Here is a 19,734-nt window from a genome sequence, read left to right as displayed (position 1 = left end):
GTCAAGGGGATTGGTTCTCGCACAGCGGTCGTCTTGAGTCGCGAAGCATTACCACTCCACGTTGAATGTCCATTCGCCTATTTGAAACATTAGCATTGCTCCTGCCAAATTCTTCATGGATTCCCAGTAGCAGAAAATACCTTTTTTGAGATTTTCAGCGGTGTCGCTCAGCAGAATAACTCGTCTCTTATTGCAGTAGGCTGTTTTGTCTAAAATGTCGACCTTAAGCCCGGCGAGGTCCGCAACGGGTTTCTCGAACATTTCACTCAAGCTTTCCACGGCCATTTCCAGATCCTTTTGGTTGTCCTCAAATATGGCAGTGAGGTTGTTTCGCGCCAGATAGAATGCAAATGCATAGGTCCACTTCAAAGTCTGGCGGCATTGCTGCAGGGCTTGCGACGCGGTATCGAGGAACTGCACTTCGATCCAGGACAAGCCAGATTGCGACTGGAGGCTGGTCATCTTCTTCTCGGTCTTGAGATAAAGGTCCTTATCCAGCTTGGCGGATTGCTCGTGGTTGGCATATCGATTGTAATAATGCAAATAACGCTCCAGCGACGCACGCGATTTGGCCTGTGCACCCCGGGCATCGGTGCCTGACCGTTCCTCGAACCGGTTGCAGTTGTACCAGCTGGTGCCGTGCTCAGACCAGAGACCCATACACATCCAGCAGAATTCATGCTTGCATTTGCGACACGTCATGTGGTTGCAGCCACCATTTTTCTCGATCGTAGACTGACACTTCGGACATTCCTTAGTGTTAGCCGATATCCAGTTTGCAGTTTCTGAGTCGTCCTCGCATTTTTGTAGCCACATCTTCACCAGCGCGCAGGGGGCAGGTTGATGATCGGCGAGTGAACACCCGAAACAGAACTCATACTTGCACGCGCAACGGACTGTGGGCACGACTCGACGAAGATCGCGAGGTTTGATGCCGCAGTCTGCTGCGTAGATGCAGTTTGGGGCTGGGCACCAGCGAAGGTTATCCTTATCATCGACATAAGTCCGCATAAGGAGTTCCCGATAGCTATGAAATGGAAAAAAAAAACGGTCAGCGCCATCCTGTCACCTTCGAGGGGTTTTACGCGTGGTGGTACATACCGGCCCTTCAGGTCGTCGGTCACGAGTAGGTCGAGAGACTTCGAATCGACAATGCGGTTGCAGTTGCTACCAGGGCACTGGATACGGGCAGCCTCGCCCTCTTCTTTGATCTTCTGCATCAGGTATTGCCGATAGCAGTCGACGCAGTAGCGATGCCCGCAACGCATGGCATAAGTCTCTAACCCCGGGCCCTCGTCGCAGCAGATGTCGCAAGTGAAGTCATCCAAGACTTCAGTTTTCGCAGTACCCTCAAAATTGGTTCCGAGCCCTGCTCCTTCGAGCAAATCTTCTGGATGCTCCATATATCCTTCGATCAACTTCTCTTTGTTCCATCGTCCGTATCGTAGTAAGATAGCCGCCGACTCTGGAGGAAGCCCAAGGATGGCGGAAACCTCTTTAACCTGAACGAGCTGTTCTCGTTCGATTTCCGCAGGAGAAAGAACTTTGAATTCGACTTCGTATGGCTTACGTTTTTGTTTGAGCAGATCTTTGTCGTCAGAAAACCCCGTATCTAGATCATCTCCGAAGTCTGACAGCGCGAAAAAGTCAGCTGGGAACATAAAGAAGCCAGGTCCGCGATATGCAAGACCTGAGCCCCATAGATGAGCAGATACTCACCGTCTAAGCTTTCATCATCACTGCCTTGGGTCCCGAGGAAATCCTCGTCCGGACTGAGACACATCGCTGAGGAAGTCGTCATCAGAGTCCATGCTGGGTGTCGTTGTCGCAGGCGTGGCGACCTCTCTCTCTTTCGGGCCTGTAGAGATCCCCGAGTCGATCGGCTTGATAGACGCGATAGGATCCGGGATCGGAGGGACGGCTTTTCGAGGGCGCTGAGATAAGGTGGCGGGTTCGGGCGAGGCAGCCTTGGTGGCGGATTTGGGGAGAGGCCTGGTTTCGTCCGCAATCGCCGCCTCGGCCGCCTTTCTCTTCCGCGTGGAGGGAGGCGTGGTGACGAAGTAGTACGGCAGAGACGCCGGGATCTGAGAGGGGGGGGGAAGGGTATTAAATGAAGTTTAGTCCTATGGGGATGGGCGAGCCACAACGTCACAGGGAAAATTCCCGCGAGGGTCGGAGGGGGCGGAGTGGGGAAGGGGCCTTGCAATCGGGAACGAAACGTTATACGCGTTTCCGCACCAGCACACCCAAAGTGATAGGGAGCATTTGAAGTGGAAAAAAAGGTCGAGAAAAGTGAGCCTCAACTGATTCGATGGGTCCCGAGGTCATGCTACGCTTGATCAGCTGGACGACCCACGCTATCTTGGTGGGTTCTGGTGCAGGGCTGACTCACGCCACAAATCACGCTAGTCATTGGGGGGGATATGATGCATCTAGGCGCCGCGATGAGTTTTATTGGAATGGATGATGCGTTTACTCTTTTTGAGGATGGAGATTGTCTTCCCCGTGACTCTCTACAAGTAATTCTCCCCCACAGGAAAGGCAGTGATCGTCAAGCTAGTTATCACCTTATCGTACAAAGGGACCTGGGAAGACTGGTGGTACACATAGTAGATCATCATGTCCAGCCCAACGCTTACTGTAGAATGTGTGAGGGGCCAAGTTTCATTATTCCAAGCCTGTCCACTAGATATGTAATCTCTTTATTCTTGACTTTACTCATCGTCGCTATCCTCCTCCTCGCTGCTCTCTTCTTCCGCATTAGCCAGCCAATCCACAAACTGCTGGGCCTGGCTGCGCACAGTGCGCATCTCCTCTGTGCTGCTGGAGGCCTCAGAGTCCCACCATTGTTCATAGGCTTCCTCATCAACGAGTTCCAGTTCATAGAGCTCCTTGGCAATGAAAAGCAAAATGGTGTCACCCTTGGTGCGGTGCACCAAGTCTTGCTGCAATTGGAGCAGGAGATCTACTTGATCCTTCTTCTCGTCCTTGTTGCGGTCGAACAGCGTTCGGTCAATGACCTCTCGGTATCTGGAGAAGACTTCGTGCACCGCATTGCTAGCACCCTTGCCACCATCCATGAGCTGCTGGATGTGCTTCATGAACGAAGCCACAATCGCACGCCGCACTTGGACATCGGAGGCATTGGCTGTCATGCGAAGACTGACAAGCTCCAGTTGAACCACATCCGCCGATACTCCATCACGCAGACTATCGTAGAGACTGGCCGATGCATCGTTGTGGAAACTGTCCTGGCCCTCGTCCTCACCCTCGGAGAAACTACTGCGTCCAGACCCTGCCCAGGAGCCTTCCGAGATCTCAGAAGACAATGTCGATATCGACGCAGATGAAAGTGAGAGGTCAGGAAGGCGATAGACAAGGCCTGATGAGGCAACGCTGATATCGTCTTCATCTTCATCCTCGTCGTCTGCTCCCTGAATATACTCGTGACCCAGACCCTCAGCACCGACGACCTCAGGATCGCTTGGCGCGACGCCTCCGTCCCGTCGTGACTTGGTAATACGTTTTCCACTCTCGACTTTCACGTTGTCGGCGATCCTGACGCCGAAGGACAACAGAGCACCCGCTTCCACAGTGCAGTTCTTGCCCAAAACCACATCGTCCGCAATGATAGCGCCGCGGATATCGGCATTCTCTCCAATAACCACATTATCCCAGACGTAAGCTCCATCTAACTTGACGTTCTTTCCAATCTTACAGTTCCGGCCCAGAACGGTATTGTGGACCGTTGTTCGGTCTCCGATGCTGGTACCCTTGCCAATAACTGTACGGCGACCTACCACGCAGGACCGTGCCAATGTGACGCCCTTCTCCTGGTATAAGCTACCCTTGCGAAGATCAAAGGTGTGTCCAGGCAGAAGATTAGTATCCGGGCAGAGCGGGTAGGTCCAGCGGGAGATGATGTCTTTGGTAATAGCATCGTAGGCCTTCAGGTTGCGGACTCGAGCGGCGTAGTCCTCCTTGATGATGTGTGTGTGGATGGTCTTGCCGTTCAGTTCGTAATCCTTCAGGACGCCGAAGAGGTAGTGCTTGCGAGGCGATTGGTAGTCAAAGCTGTCAGACCATAGACTCAGCACATCTGGAGTGCAGATATCGATGCTGCAGTCGATCAGATCTTGGCGAATATCTAGTTCTGGATGGGTGAGGATGATTTCAGCATCGATGTTTAAACGAGCCGGCCGCTCGGCTGAGTGGTGGTCGATCTCTTCGTAGTGGAGGCATCGATCCTTGGTGGGATCAATGACGAACACGGGAGAGACGGACGAGGATTTGGTGCGGTGATTTCGGCCAGCCTCGCGTAGAACCATTGTCATAATGGCGTTTTTATCGGCTGCTCGGCGAGAGCGGTGCTTCGTTAAAGCAGCCTCGATGGGGAGATTGCTGATGACATCTCCGCTCACGACGATGAAGTCGCCCGTGATGAGATGCTTGCCATCCAGGTCACGCATGACATCGCCGACGGAGGTGGAGTTTGATTTGAGGAAGGTCAACTGCTTGAATGGGGATGACGGAGCCCGCCATTTTGAGGCACTATATATTGTGTTGATTAGATCCCCTTGTAGCCACACCTAGTCTTGTTCGGGGAGTGGTTTGGCGTACTTGATATATTTCTCCAACTGGTCTGAGTGGGCTCCTGCATAGAGAAAAGACATCTTCTACACCAGCATTGGCCAAGAACTCCAAAGTGTATTCGATTATCGGGGTGTTGGCTAGCGGTAATAGACACTTGTCACAAACCAAGTCAGTCTCCGTTCTGCTCATCAAAGTACTTGCAAATGCGAAATCGCACATACCCGTGGCTTGTCGAGCGTAAATGGTTCAAACCGAGCTTCGAATGTATCAGCCAAGACCTATCAATCAACTTGTGTCAGCTAATCGGCTGTATTATATTGTCCAGCGTAATTGAGAACGGCCTGACAAAAGAGTCACCCTCTCCTCGAGAACTAAAGCACGTACCACAGCCTGCAGCGTCTCCTCCACTTCCTCTGTCGCATTCGACTTAGGCTTTGCGCCTCCGCCCTTTTGTTTAGCGCCCATCGCGAGCGGCTCTGGCAGATGTTGATCGGTGGTTCGTTATTCGTGTGAGTGGTTAAATTGGGATAATGCGCGTGTTGTGGCTTTGAACATAGCCTCCGGGGAGGATCGTACGTGGAGCGAAGTCAGACCCACAGAGACAGATATGGCCTATACGAATAGGCTTATGTCCCTCCTGGCTCAAGTTGAATCGCACGATCTATCCAAAGAAACACGACAAAAAAACCCCGCCAAGCCTCGGTGACTCCCACTTGGTGTTTGCACCGTTTGGAATCTGAGATGAGGTAACGTGATCCGTGGCTTTGTGGCGCAGATCCACGCGCCACACACGTTGTGTAGCAGCAGGAACAATGTGAAGGCACCAGAATATACATTTGACGACAAGAACGACACTTTCACTAATTCAACTGTACTACTCAATTTTAGATGCAAGATAGGTATTCCCGGATTGCCCGCCAAGGGCCTCAGAAATGAAGAATGCCTCCTATGTAGTACCCTGAAGGACGGCCGTCAGTAATACCTAATATCAACAGCCAATTGAAACTCCCATCATGCCAATGTAACTCGTGGCAATTCCGACAAGGTAATAGAGCTACCGAAGGGGGGCGGCGCGGGGGCCTATTGAAGTTTGACCGTTCTTTCGTGAACTGAATAGCCTTTACCGAAGGAAGCGGAATACAAATAAGTAAGTTTCCGGCTTCTGCAGTGTAGTTATCTAGTAGTAAGTTACCACGTCACCCTTCAAGTTCAAGTTGACCTCAAAATTCATAAGAAGAAACATCAAACGCTCCCAAGGATGTCGAGACCAGAATGGATCTTCGCGAATTCAAGAACTTCTAATATGACGAGATATTCTTAAATTGATGATTCTCGAGGATAGCGCAAACTCAGTACTATTTTTTCTCGAGATTTCCAAGGTTGCATCCCGATTTCGATAAGACTACGCCTGGGTTGCACAGAACAAGAGCCACAGGGCGAAGAAAGCAGATGTAAAGATAGAGCCAACAAGAGTCCAGACAATTGAAATTAGTTACTGTCGTTTAGATTATGAAACACATCTACCCAAGCCCCGGCATTCCTCCTCCCATCGCCTCTCCTCAACAACGTCAAATCTAGTATCAAGATACGCGCGATGCATGCTGTACTGACACGGCTCAAATGGAGCTATAATATCAGTTATAATTAGAGTATGCCATCAATGTCTCACCAGAACGCCTGACGTAAACGATTACTTTGCTTCCGAGGTCAGCATATGTTCTCGAGACCGTCGGATGATGAAATGACTATATTTGGAAGCATGACATGCACCTTTGCCACAACATCATTTACTACGAACCCACAGGCTAGTATCCAACTGGCATATCTGGGTAGCACCCAACCTATGATGATATTTCTGATTAGCCATCCTACAAGGGTTAGTATCACCAGTATGCTCCAAAAGGTAACCCTATTCGACCCGCCGTCGTAAGCGATACTGGTAACAGTAGCAAATCTTCATGCACGCTACCCCATACATGCATTAGACCAAACTTGGGTCCAGTCAGACTCTAAAATGACATACATAGCGCTTCTAAATCCAGAACAAAACTCAATGCCCCTGCATGACACAGCTCATTATCTAATGGACCAAAGGGGAGGGAACGCGGCCCCACCACGTCCAGCCTGCTCGATCCTGGTAAATCCCCGAGGGCCCAGGCCCTTTTGGAACGCCAGGATTATCACCTTTGTATTTAGAAGAGACGGTCTAGACTCCTAGCCAGCTCTGACGATCGCACGTTCGTCCGCATATCCTCCGTGCGTGGGTGGAGATCGCTGCGGTCTCCGCTGATCGTCTTTGGGGTCAGACTACTCTGCGTCAGGGCTTTGATTTTGATTCGGTGGGTTTCTCTTCGCGGCATTATTCTATTGCCCTGAAACGAGGGGGGAGGCTGTGAGCTACGCGACAGGGGTCTAGTGAATGACTGGAGCTATGGATTTCGATCGGTGATGAGTGAAAACTTGGACTTTTTTCTCTGTTCCCTACATGCCACCCGACTTTTCCTCATTCTATCCAAGGAACTCCATGTGGATCCCTTCCTAGCCAATTTGACTGGTAAATAATCGAAGAAGTAAGGGTAAAACAGAGGCCGCGAAAGGAAGGTATGTTGTGGAGGTATGTACCAATTGAATTGCCATAAACACAAATCCTAAACCCCATGTGTGAATATGTATTGAAACCCAGGGTGGATAATAAAAAAACAAATGCCGCAAGGTCCGCAGCAGTCCGCCACCAAAGTTGAGATCCCTTCAGTAACGCCTGGCCTGTTAGAAAAGAAAAGGAAAGTAAAACAGAAAACGGTGTCCAATCCAAAGGATACCCGGGACGAAAATTACCCGGCAAGCGACAGCAATGTACGATTGAGATACCTCATTATAGACAGTGGGAATCGTTAAGTAAATGGACAGTCGAAAGAGGGATAAATAAGAATATAGATGATGGAGTATCGGAATAGCGTAAATCCCCCAACTAGATTCAGACAGGTCGGCCAGCCTGGACTGCCATCATTGGTTGAGGTTGAGTGTACATGCGTTGCCGTTTCGCCATGTTTTGATTTTCACCGACGCTAGACATTTCTGAGAGCTGTCGTCGATGAGGAGGGCGCGCTGGTGGGCCGGTAGAAGGTACAGCGACTGCCGGGGCAGGGAACTGAACACCGTTCTGGTCCACCGCATACGCTGGGGCGCCTGGTGGAGCTGCGACATATTGCCCTTGGACGGGCGTCATGCTTGGCTGGACGGGGGCCATGCCCTGGAACTGCCCAGGTGATTGCCAGGCCATGGAGCCAGCGGGTGATTGGCCGGGTGAGCTGTCTTCTTTAATCGATTGTGTTGCTGACGTTTGGGGTGCCATCGTAACCGGAACGGGGGGCGGCGGTGCCTCTATTCCGGGGGGCACAGACTTGAGATGTGCTAAGTGCTGCTCAAGCATGTCGAGTAAGCTCTTCCGAGTGAAAGGTTTGGGGAGAACACCATTCATTCCTGTCATGTGTTAGTCGCTTTGCTTTCTTTCAGGAACCCACGAATGACCATACCATGTTGGTAGTAAAGTTGAATGTCGTCACTTCGGATGTTAGATGTCATAGCAATGATGGGGGTTTGATCAAATTGGCGGATAAGATGGCACGCTGATACACCATCCAAGTTCGGCATGATAATGTCCATGAGAATCAAATCGTAATTCGAGCCGTCTTGCATCTTGTTGACAGCCTCTAATCCATCGAACTGTTGATAAAAATCAGCGAAGGTCGCATACGCAGATGGGACTGGTCCAGACTCACCGCTGTGTCAATAACGCATGAGAAAGAGAATAGAAATTTCCCACCAATCTGTCGACACGTGGAATCATCCTCAACTAATAAGATACGAGGATTGCGAACCCAGCCAGGATCGATGTTTGTACTCTTCTTCCGGTTGTCCGATTGTTGACGGCGTGCCTCCGCAGCGTCGCCCTCGGTCTTGGTAGGCATAGGATATGGCACGTTGTTGACATGCTCGCTGTACATAGGGTCGATGCCGTTCGTAGCGCCCACCGGGTAAACGACTTGTTCCAAGTCGCTACCCATTTTAGGATAGACCAGAGCAGCGTTTGGAGGCGCAGTAGTTGCAGATCGCATCGAACCATTGCGAGACGCTGCATCCATTGTCGGGGTCGCTACGGGGGCTGCGCCAGCTCTTTGCGGATCGCTGGCTGGGTCCATACCGGGAAGGTTGAATTGAATCTCAGCATTCATGTCGCTCAACAATTTCGAGGCCTGCTGTAACGGAGAGGACGAAGGCTCGTCGTCCCCACCTCCCGGCGGGAGGGGACTCATGGTTGAGCCACCTTGTGCAGGGAAAGAAACCGAGGACTTGCTCTCCCGTTTTTGGCGCGCATCCACGGAAAGTAGGTAGCTCATTACTTGGTGGATGACATTTTCGTGGTTCACAACCGTCTTTTGTACGCGCATGACTTCCTGCAACATGAGTTGATGATCCACTGTGAGCTGAGCATAGCGGTCGGAGAGGTGCTGGATTTGTTGTTGCTGGGCCAAGATCTGTTGATTGAGCAGGTCGATCTGTTGAGTCGGAACTGATTCCTCCGTCGTTTGGGCTTGTTTTCGAGGGGCGGGGGCTTTCCTCCGAATGTTATCAAGTGAATCTTTGCTGTTTGCACGGAACTCTGGGTGTTTGAATTCCCAGGCCTGGCGGTACATGAGTCAGTAACAGGCCTGTAACGAGAGTTTCTCCAAGTCGCCTTACATTTTGACCGTACGGGGATTGACCGCTCTCTTCGTTATTTTGTCGGACTTTATGAAAGTCGTATTTATTGAGCTGGCGCACGAAGCTGGCGAAGTTGCTGTGCTTGAAGTGCTTCGGCAGGATCGTCTTTGTAAATTTTTCGCACTGGAATTGGGCGTCAACGAGGTGCGCCCGAGTCAAGGGCAGGAACGAATTACCTCTAGCACCACAAAACTGTCTCCTTCATCACCCCAGCGCACAATGGACGCGTACGAGGGGTCCTCCAGCATCCTGTCGCGTCTTGTTAGATCGGGCTCATGTGGGCGGCATGGAAGGGGGTGTCCGGGATGGGAGAAATGGACAGTGAAGAGAGGGCAGGGTCGAGGAGATCAACAGGACTCACTTGTATAGTTTGCGCACCTACAGCGACGAGTTAGCACTGGAAATACAACTTGTGTATCGCGAGACTCACGAAATCGCTGGAGTTGCCCGCGGGGGCGGCGCTCGCAGAGGTCTGGCCTGGGCCATCCATGGGGGGCTAACCGGGTCGCGACCGGTCGAACGAACAGCGGGCAGAACCCAGGGCAAATATGGATATATGAGGGATACCAGATAGAAAAGCAGGGCACAAATGGCTAGCAGCCTTGTCAGCTTCAAAAAAAAGAAAAGAATGACAAAAAGAAGTAAACCACCAGTCAGAGAGTGGGAGAAAAAAAGAGGAAGAGAAACGGGCAGTTCCTAAGTTCGGGCGGTCGACCGAAGGCCAAAGTTACTGCGCAGGTACGGTGTGGTACCTCCGTTACCAGCGTGTTTGGCTGGCACACCCAGGTACCCCGCCGCGGCCGTATGCCTTTGGCTCTGTATTACTATTTCTACCATTCTATATTTCTCCCATTATTGTCATATGGGCCTATCTCTTATGGCTCTCTTCTTCTTATCTTCTGCCTGCGCTTACGAGGCGCATTCTAGGTCCAGGTCGTGGGTAGTCCCACGCAAGGGTATCGCACTCCAGGCTTAGACAATGATCTTAGCGTGTCTGAGGCCGATCGCCTCGATAGGATCTGCCTCTTTATTCCCTGCCAGAATGCAGAACAGCCGTCCTAGATCGGACTCGACCCCCTCCTAAATTAATTTTATGACGGACGTATGCAGTGGACGTCAGTGCGCACGAGATGGAGGGGAGGGGAACGTGCGGCTTCTTTGGAGGGAGGTGGTGATAAGGCACTAGTATACTCCTCTCCTGTAATTTTCAGGCTTTCAAAGACAGTTTAGGTTCGTTACTATTTTGGCCCTTAAACCCCATTGTTTGACTTGGTAACGAAGGTTCCCAATTTTCAAGGGGAATCATGACCAGTCCGACTATGGCCACTGCTCCACCCGCCCTCATTTCTTCGGGACCAAAGAAAGGAAAGACCCTGAGAACAGTGGACCCGGGCTTTCACCGTGTCCACGTTCACGCGAATTGTTAGGGTGGGTAACGAGAGGTGATTCGTGGCAAGGCCCTAGTCGATAAAATCCAGCGGTTGGGGGTCCCGGGAGTGTCGGGGATTCCTGTAGGGGCCGCTCATTTGTTCTCCGATCTTTCATGCGCTTCAGAATGCTCAAATGCCCGCGACCGGGCCAGGACAGATGGCCTAAGCGCATGGGTTGTTGATGCTGGGAGATCCGAGTCCATGACCTGCAGCTCCAAAGGCACCAAGAATGCAGAGCTTCTCAACGCCCATGCAGGGCGTCCACACCCCCTGTTCTAGGCCGCTCTGCCTACCGCTGCGGTACCAAACGTCATGAGACGCTGTCAAAGTACCTTGTTGAAAGCCTATCCCGGTATATGCAAAAGGTCTGGGATGTATGGCAAGGTATTCATGTGGTACCCGTGGAGTATATACGCCCTCCCACCAGTAGCAATCCCCCTGGCGCCTCTGGATTACTCAGTTCCTCCCCGGTGACGGTGACGCGCCCTACTAGTCCAGGCTGTGCCGCCAAATTATCCTCGCAATAAGCAAAAATATACTTGATGTATCTAAAGTTATCGGGCCATCCGATTAGCGGCCAGATCGACGGGACCAATCGAATAACATGGGGTATTTTTTTATGCGGCCCAAGCCAAAATGAAGATCGACATCAACGGTTGCCATCTCTGGCTATGACGAAATCGCCTGAGCTACCCCCAACATCAACATCGTAGCTTCTCCCTCTCTCTCTCTCTCTCTCTTGCCTCATCGTGTGCCGAATCCTCCCGATCCACCAGCCAAGATGTTTGCCGCTCGTCGTGTCGCTACCAATCTGCCCCGTGTGCGGGTTCAGACTGCCCTCTTCCACAACACGGCACCCGCCTTTGTTCAAAAGGGCGATGCCATCCCCGACCTGAACGTGCTAGTCGAGAATTCCCCCGGCAACAAGGTCAACCTCGCCAATGAGCTTAAGGGCAAGGGCATCATTGTTGGTGTGCCTGCTGCTTTCAGTATGTGGCTTCATAATTCATTGGTGCTGGAACCGAAATGTTGATTGTTTTAACAGGCCCCGCCTGCTCCAGCTCCCACGTTCCTGGCTTCATAAACCACCCCAAGCTGAAGGATGCGGGCAAGGTTTTTGTAGTTGCTGTCAACGACCCCTTTGTGTAAGAAATCGCACAATTTGAGCCCCGGAAATCGCCGACATGCTAATCGCTCAATTGCAGCACCAAGGCCTGGGCCGACTCTCTCGACCCTGATGGCAAGAGCGGCGTACGTATCCAGTTTGGATAGAAAATTTTCACTCAATGTGCGTATATGACTGACTTCGAGTCTACAGATCCGCTTTTTGGGTGACCCAACCGGTCAGTTCACCGAGGCCCTGGACCTGAGCTTCGATAGCACGGCCATCTTCGGAAACAAACGTAGTAAGCGCTATGCCTTGCTGGTTGAGGACGGCAAGGTGAAGGAAGCTTTCGTCGAACCCGACAATGCAGGTCTTAACGGTATGTGTAGCCTTTCTTTCTCCCTCCGACGCCGTGCTTTCGACAAAAGCTAATGTGGGTGAATAGTCTCGGCGGCCGAAAAGGTGCTCGCTTAAGGAAAGCACCTACTAAGGATTCCTATTGCACAGACAATCGAAAGCCGGTAATGTATGACCATAGAATAGTGCCAATTTATCTTTGATCTCAGGGATTGCCTATCTACATTTATTTATTCCCTGCCTGTCAGATCTCAGGCCCGTCGCTTAAGAAATCCACCTCCTCGTACTAGTCGCCTAGTCATGATGCCATGGATTTCTCTGCATCTTATTCATTGTAAAGCGAGCCTTGGAACTCAATCGTAGAAGCTATGTTAATAGTCAATTTCATGGTTGCCTTAAAAGGTTGGACGGTCTGACGCGGCCTCTCGCCACCAGTTGTGGCGAGGTTTACTTTAGACATGCCGTTCTGTAACGACTTCGAGAGCACCCAACGCCTGTCGCTACCGCCAATGGGGGCACTTGGGGCTTTCTTAAAGGGGGTGTGACTCCCCATTGTTCTGACCCTTATATTGCACATAGTGACTGTAGAAAACCCCTGGTAAATCCGGGGTGCAGGATAGTCAGGACTCGGCGCATGTACATACCGATGTATCCGGAGAACAAATTCATCGCGATATTGTTGATTGCTTCGATTGCTCCCATTCTGATTCCAGAGAGAAAGCGAAGACGTAGAGGGACAATCCATTCCGGGTTAGGAAAGGGTCCAGTGTTAGCTCCCACTCGGAGTTATGGCAAGCAAAGGTTTACCCGCTTCGTCATTGCCAAGGCTACGTCTCCCGTTCCAGCCACAGTCCCCTCTCTCTCCCTTCACTTCCTGCCTATTAGTGTGTTATTCTGATTCCGCATTACTTTGTTCTCCTCTGATCAAAGGATTCGTCCTTCGAACATCGCCCGACCACTCCGCTTTGGGCCGTTACCCCCAACCCGTGAGACCGGGCTGTGAGAGCTTGGCAAGACAGGCCACCACGTCACATCGCCGCACTCCGCCCCCCCCCCCCCAAACTCTCAGTCGATCGCCTCTCACCTTGCGACTCGTTTGCTCTTCTCTTCGTTGCGCTCGTCGCGTCATTACCGTCGACATGTCTAAGGTTGTGCGCAGCGTCAAGAACGTCACAAAGGGATACTCCTCGGTGCAGGTCAAGGTTCGAAATGGTATGTGGCCTTCTGTGAGAGCGCCGCTCACAGCGAGCGATCCCTCTCATGCCTAATCGCGATCCTGGGATCGCGGTTCCCCGCAAGTCGTTGAATGGCACCTCCTTGCGTGGAACCCCGCGGGCGCGGGTACCCGGGGGTGGCCTCATTCGTACGGACTTCCATTATCTGAAAGATGCTAAACGGCTTTCTCTCGCAGCTACCAGCAACGATCCATGGGGCCCGACGGGCACTGATATGTCCGAAATTGCCGCTATGACTTTCGGAAGGTAAGGGTTGATCCGTTCTCCATCATTCAACACAATGCCTAATATCATCTTTCTACAGCCCGAATGAATTCTACGAGATCATGGACATGATCGACAAGCGACTCAATGACAAGGGAAAGAACTGGCGACACGTTCTGAAGTCGTTAAAGGTCTTAGACTACTGTCTCCACGAGGGCTCAGAATTGGTGGTGACTTGGGCGCGAAAGAATGTCTACATCATCAAGACCTTGCGCGAATTCCAATACATCGATGAAGAAGGACGGGATGTTGGCCAGAATGTGCGCGTTGCGGCGAAGGAATTGACTGCGTTGATTCTGGATGAGGATCGTCTTCGGAGCGAACGATCCGATCGCAAGCTTTGGAAGACTCGAGTGCATGGTCTGGACGAAGGCCATGGCGGCGGATACGGTGGGGGCTACGGAAACGAGCCTCCTCCTCGCCGACGACACGCACCCCAGGGTGACGAGGACGACACCGAGTACCGACTAGCCATTGAGGCTAGCAAGGCTGAAGCTGAGGAGGAGCGCCGACGTCGGGCCAAGAAAGAGACCGACGTCGATGATGCAGATCTTGCCAAGGCCATCAAGCTGAGTCGGGAGGAAGAAGAGTTGCGGAGACGCGAGTTAGAAGAAAGCAACGCCCATGCGCTCTTTGACGATACACCTGCTGAAGTTCAGCCGACTGGTTTCAACCAGGGCTATCAGCAGCAGGGTGCCGTCGACTGGTTTGGCAACCCGATCCACGCTCAGCAGCCAATGACGACCGGTTTCCTAAACAATCAATACGCCCAACCCACTGGATTCCAGCCCCAGGCTACGGGCATGAATCCCTACCAAAATGGTTTCCAACAGCCTTCTGCCTTCGACCAAAACCCTTACGGCCAGCCTCAAGGAGGACTCCATCCTCAACAAGCCGCTTTCAGCACGAACAACCCATACGGCGCAAACGATGCCTTCGCCCAGCAAGGCCAGCAACAACCTCAGCAACAGCCCCATGAAAATTACCAGTCCGCTGGAAGCAACAACCCATGGTCTTCGAACCAGCCGGCCGCTGCGATTAAACCCATGCCCACTGGCTCCAACAACCCATTTGCCCAGCGTACCCAATCTCATTTCACCGCTCCGCCAAAGACAGGCCCACCATCTCTTAACACCCTGGCAGAGGACCGCGCAACAAATCAATTCAACAACCAATACAGTCAGACTTCCAGCCAATTCTCCCAAGCGAACCAGCACCAATTTAGCCAACCCAGCCAGCCAAATCCCATTGCCAACTTCCAGCCTCCTCAGCCCCCAAAGAGCACCCCACCTCAGACATCAGACCCTCACCATGCTCGCTTGAACGCACTTCTTGCTTCCGGAGAGGGCCAAGATACCTTTGGAAACGTCGGAGAGCTCCGTATTCCAGCCCAGCACACTGCCCCAGGTACTTTCGTCAACTCCGCCGGTCAGGGTCTGGACCGTCTCCATGCTGCCCACACGGGCAACAACCCCTTCTTCACTCAGCAGTACACTGGGGTGCCCCAGCAGACTGGCTTCGTTCAGCAGCACCAGCACCCCGCCAACAACCCCTGGGGAGCGTCCCAGCAGCAGCAACAGAATGGCGGCAGCTTGATCGATCTGTAGTCATATCTCCTTGATCACTCCTCTCAAATGAAATCATCTCCCGATCATTCCTGGCAGCTCTTATGAATCCGGGCTCCTCAAATTCATGTCTCCCCCATCTGCTTACTCCTACACCCAAGGCTGGGCTCGTGACTTTCCAATTCTCTGCTGTGATATTCCTTCTCTCTTCTCTCAGAGGCCCCCCTGGTCATTTCCCCCCCTCCCACCAACCTCCATTCTCATATTAGGACAGCAAGACAAGTTGTGCTGGGAAAGTCAAGTCGCTAGATTACGAGCAAAGCATTCTGCATATATTCAAGGCTTTTCTCATTCTTCTTGTCCTATCCTGTCTTTGGGTCATGATAGACCTTATTCTTTGTCATTCCCTTTCTTTTGCGATCCCGTGCTCTGCTTTTCATTTGTTTCAACCTCTTTTGTCGTTAGGATATCCTTCTCACTTACAAAGGTCTCGAGATTTCTTTTCTGAACATAATTGTAGATCCTGACCGTATCTTCCTGAGTAAACCGTGGATAGTCAAGTTCGTGAAACAAGCATGTTTTGGTAGGTTCTCAAGAGATCCACGAATCACAGCACAAGCTTTGGGAGGCTATTCCGCTTTGGGAAGAGAAGTTGGGCTGCGGGCCAATCATATGCTCCATAGAACTAGACCTCGAGAACCATATTCACTGAAGCTGGCATTCACCAGAGCTGGTATTCACTACAGTCAGGGAGGAGGGAGGGAGCATATAAAGCATAGTCTTGCTCGAGGGAGATCCTCAATTGTTCTTTTCCAAAGCTCAGCAAAGAAGCTGTTTTTACTGCGTAACTTCAGATGGCTTCCTCGATTTTCAACAAGGTGGCTCTAGGCTGGAGCGCGCCTGCTCGACGCCTACCGCCTCCTGGTCTTTCGACATATGAAGGCCAGTACATCAACTCTTTCCTTTCCAGCAAGGACTGGGATTCGATGATGGACAGCCCAGCAGACCCTGTCATCATGAAACGGTAAGCATGAATCATCCCAAACATGTCCTCTGGCCTGAAGCTCAATGATCCCAGCTTCCAGCAGATTGAGGACGAGCTGGCCCTCATCCACGTCCAGGCCTCCCAAAACAGCCTGGTCTTCACCTCAGACATCAAAGATCTGAAGGAGAAGCTGCACTCCACCGAGCTGAAGCTCCAGGCTGCCGAGAACAAGCTCGAAGCTACTGAGAAGGAGCTGGAGAAGGCCCGCCACCAGCTTGGCCATCACGACCTCTCTTTCGAGATGGTGCTCGACCTTCGCGAGATCATCTTCTCGACCGCCCTGCGCCTCCACTCCGCGAGTCTCCATCTCAACACCAACAAGTTCCTGCTCTACCAGGGGGCTGTGAAGCCCGTGCAAGCTCCCTCCTCGCTCAAGGGTGGCTATGCGGCTATGGATGCTATCCTCATTCTGGAACGTCAGCATATTGACTGGCTGGTTCCATTCATGCGGATCTACGGAGTCGACGCGTCAGTCGTCAAGGAGATAGGTGAGTGTTTCCTCCGCGATTCTGCTGAGTCGTTGCACTGTGTATGTCGAACGTAGAGTACTCACTTTGTTTCATATCTAGCCGAGGCCGGGCACGCTCGTATCCTACGCGTCTTGAATGCCGTTGGCACTTACCGCCTTGCTGGAAAGCTGGAGCTCGACGAAGGCGAGAAGGAGGTCTTCGAGGAGATGGTCCACATGATTGATTTCAAGCGCATGGAGGCGGCTTCGGACCTGAGTCGCCAGTTCCCTTTCAAGAAGCTGGCCTTCTCCATGGATGGAATGGAGTAAAGTGGGAAGAGGCGGTTATTGCGTAGGTGGATTTAGGGAGACAGGCCGAACCTGCGTGTCTCGGACAGCATGTACCAACACTTCATAGTGGCGGTTTTCGGAACTATTTCGGCTTAACTGTACCCAAACCCCATACATGGGGGCCGGAAGCGGCAAGGAAAGAAAATGATCTATTTCGAGCTCTTGATAAGGCGCACCTTTGTGATAAAATACTGAATTAGCAAGAATGATCTTGAAAGCTATCAAAGACCTTTGTAGACCGTACTGGGTCTACTTTCGGACCTCAATCCTGTTTCTGTGGACCTATTCCCTATAGCTACCTGCTGTATTAATTTTATCTGGAGACATTTTGTCATCACTAGAGCTGACATTCGCTGCGTACGTGAAGGAGGTGGAGGCATCTGAACACTTCTCCGGCCGAGGACGGTCCTCAGCTTTACTTCGACGATGCCAAGGTTTCGCTGAACTCGTCTCTGAGCGGAAGAGTGCCCTTCTGCAAACCAATTACGCCATTTGGGGAGGTGAAGAGCCCCAGAGTACCCCATTGGCGATTTGCATGCCATGGAAGGCCTTTGGGACCTTGTCTCGGAGTGTCTGGGCTACGCTTCCGTTGATCCAAACAGAGTAGTGCGAGAGAAAATTCGGGAGAGTGATTATCATTAGAAATGCAACACGCTTTCCATGCTAAAGATAACCCCCTCGGAGAAGGCTCAAATAGGTGTAACGAGCAAGTCTGGTAAAAGAAAAGGTGGGAGCTCGCTGAGAACTACCATCTTCCCTCGAATTTTGAGTTAATAGAGCCCGTGTAGGATAACAGATCCTTCGCCTTTCCTCCTGCTGATTGACAAACGAAAGAAGATGGAAAAGTTGGATCTCCGCCCTTATAGACCGCCATCTCTGGATATTTGCAGAGGTTTCGCTTGGTCGTCCCATCTGACGTCGTCGCCGGGAGCACATCTGGCGCAACGCCCTTCTCTACCCACTCAACAACAGCCCCCAGAGGGTCATCAGGGTAGGGACCGGTTCCGCCCATGCAATGCTCCACGCCGGGGGCAAAAAATATCCGATAAAAGTCCTCAACCGCAGAATCACGGTGCCTGACTTGGTCGTAGTAATTAATGGTGCCCCCGGGAAGATGAGCTGGTCGGCTAAGCCGTGCCATGTCACGATCTTGCCACCGTTCTTTTTAAAAGCACTGAGATCTGCCTTGTTTGTGCCGATGATTCCATTGTACTCCTGGAACGCCTTCGAAAACAGGCCGAAGTAAGTCTCATTAGTGAGTGTTTGCAAATCAATGTGTGGATCTTGGAGGACCCATCGAGCGATCCAGTCCTCTGAGATGCTGAACGGGCTGCCAGTGCAGTTCGTCAAGCCAGAAGAGCAAGATGTGTTAGTGAGACCCGAAAATGGCGCCCCAGGATTGAGACCCCACCATAGATTCTGTCCATCGGGCGTTCGGACTCCTTCCCATAACTTCTGGGCAATGAAAGCGTCCTTGGCAGTGATAGGGACCGTGGACCCGACGCAGTTTGCCTTGAGCCCGATCAATACATGCGGGTCGAACATGCATCTTCCGGGCTCGCTAATGAAGCTCTCGTTTCTCGATGAACAAGCTTCCACGGCTGCAGCTGTGATAGTATCTAACACGCACTGCGGAGGATAGTGATCCAGCCGATTCATGATAAGCTGACTCCAGTACTCCGCAACAATGAAGACGGGCCAATTGATCGCGGGGGCCGCTGCATAAATTCCATCATAGGCCGTTGGGAATCGTTGCGCCATCATCATGCCCTGGCGACCTCCCGTGGAGCAGCCGCTCCAATACGAATGATGCGGGCCATGACCGTAGTATCGGTGAGTGATCTGCTTTCCGACAACAGCAAGGTCGTTCAGCGCCAAGTACGCGAAGTCGCGGAAAAGATGCATGTTCAGCTGGCCGTCGGGCAGGTTGGCCCACGCAGCTGATGTCCCTGAAACGGGCTCATGGCCGCCATCGGTGCAACCGGCCGCGTACCCATTCGCAACAGGGCTCAAGAGAGATGATATTCCGGAACTAGTGGCCCAGCCACCTCCGCCCACGCCTTGAAACCGGCCATTCCAGTTGTTTTGCGGCAGGTTGACGGAGATATGGATGGTATCGTTCCAGCCTGGGTGCGTATAAGTCACTGTGACATTGCAAAAACTGATTGTCGCATTATGGCCTGGTGTCTCTGCGATTTCCGCGGCGACTCCAATGACGGATCCGTTTCCTGGGAGGTCGATTGCCGAGGCTAGGAAGGAGGGCGAGCATGTACTCGATGCGGAACGATCGTCAGGCCTTCTTAGGCCCATACCGCCAATGCTGAGCACGGCGGTAAAGAGAGTTCCGAGCAGCATCATATATTTTAGAGCTCGAAATCAGTAGGTCCTGAGATAAGTTCGAGCTTGGTGGGAAAGAAGCGATTTATACTTTTCTGTTTCCTGGGCGACCCACCCGTGGACAGCCAACCCTTCCAAGGGAGGAGAAACTGACTCTGCTTAGAGATATTAGCACAAAAGTAGGTGGAGTGGTGATTTTTTTTTTTTTGACCTGGTTCTCTAGCAGTTAAGGCACTCTCTTCT

At 51.9% G+C, this 19,734-nt stretch overlaps 7 protein-coding genes across 7 annotated transcripts; 3 read left to right on the top strand and 4 right to left on the bottom strand.

Moving 5' to 3' along the window:
* Positions 1-48: 48 nt before the first annotated feature.
* Positions 49-1,661, bottom strand: N7468_005010 (uncharacterized protein; the record flags this gene model as incomplete). The annotated part of the gene is made up of 2 exons (XM_058474307.1): positions 49-1,027; positions 1,102-1,661. The coding sequence occupies 2 exons, from the start codon at positions 1,659-1,661 to the stop codon at positions 49-51; spliced, it is 1,539 nt and encodes a 512-aa protein (XP_058330047.1).
* A 1,053-nt stretch (positions 1,662-2,714) lies between these two features.
* On the bottom strand, positions 2,715-5,058 carry N7468_005009 (translation initiation factor eIF2B catalytic subunit epsilon; the record flags this gene model as incomplete). The annotated part of the gene is made up of 4 exons (XM_058474306.1): positions 2,715-4,514; positions 4,621-4,746; positions 4,815-4,871; positions 4,978-5,058. 4 exons carry the CDS (start codon positions 5,056-5,058, stop codon positions 2,715-2,717), a joined length of 2,064 nt encoding a protein of 687 aa, XP_058330046.1.
* Positions 5,059-7,567: 2,509 nt separating this feature from the next.
* On the bottom strand, positions 7,568-9,844 carry skn7 (uncharacterized protein; the record flags this gene model as incomplete). The annotated part of the gene is made up of 7 exons (XM_058474305.1): positions 7,568-8,073; positions 8,127-8,316; positions 8,373-9,275; positions 9,334-9,477; positions 9,531-9,603; positions 9,716-9,732; positions 9,785-9,844. 7 exons carry the CDS (start codon positions 9,842-9,844, stop codon positions 7,568-7,570), a joined length of 1,893 nt encoding a protein of 630 aa, XP_058330045.1.
* Positions 9,845-11,565: 1,721 nt separating this feature from the next.
* On the top strand, positions 11,566-12,363 carry N7468_005007 (peroxiredoxin family protein; the record flags this gene model as incomplete). The annotated part of the gene is made up of 5 exons (XM_058474304.1): positions 11,566-11,773; positions 11,830-11,929; positions 11,990-12,035; positions 12,103-12,268; positions 12,335-12,363. The coding sequence occupies 5 exons, from the start codon at positions 11,566-11,568 to the stop codon at positions 12,361-12,363; spliced, it is 549 nt and encodes a 182-aa protein (XP_058330044.1).
* Positions 12,364-13,385: 1,022 nt separating this feature from the next.
* N7468_005006 (epsin) lies at positions 13,386-15,352 on the top strand (the record flags this gene model as incomplete). The annotated part of the gene is made up of 3 exons (XM_058474303.1): positions 13,386-13,458; positions 13,658-13,727; positions 13,786-15,352. The coding sequence occupies 3 exons, from the start codon at positions 13,386-13,388 to the stop codon at positions 15,350-15,352; spliced, it is 1,710 nt and encodes a 569-aa protein (XP_058330043.1).
* A 1,004-nt stretch (positions 15,353-16,356) lies between these two features.
* On the top strand, positions 16,357-17,133 carry N7468_005005 (uncharacterized protein; the record flags this gene model as incomplete). Its single annotated transcript, XM_058474302.1, has 2 exons — positions 16,357-16,843; positions 16,925-17,133. The coding sequence occupies 2 exons, from the start codon at positions 16,357-16,359 to the stop codon at positions 17,131-17,133; spliced, it is 696 nt and encodes a 231-aa protein (XP_058330042.1).
* Positions 17,134-18,108: 975 nt separating this feature from the next.
* N7468_005004 (uncharacterized protein) lies at positions 18,109-19,509 on the bottom strand (the record flags this gene model as incomplete). The annotated part of the gene is made up of 1 exon (XM_058474301.1): positions 18,109-19,509. The coding sequence occupies one exon, from the start codon at positions 19,507-19,509 to the stop codon at positions 18,109-18,111; it is 1,401 nt and encodes a 466-aa protein (XP_058330041.1).
* Positions 19,510-19,734: the final 225 nt, after the last annotated feature.

The sequence above is a fragment of the Penicillium chermesinum genome (assembly GCF_028974085.1).
Source record: "Penicillium chermesinum strain IBT 19713 chromosome Unknown utg000004l:1.0-3345178.0:1.0-3348027.0, whole genome shotgun sequence".
In the NCBI taxonomy this organism is placed as follows: domain Eukaryota; kingdom Fungi; phylum Ascomycota; class Eurotiomycetes; order Eurotiales; family Aspergillaceae; genus Penicillium; species Penicillium chermesinum.
The sequence above is the reverse complement of the archived record's forward strand: the minus strand, read 5'-3'. Positions and strand labels throughout refer to the sequence as shown.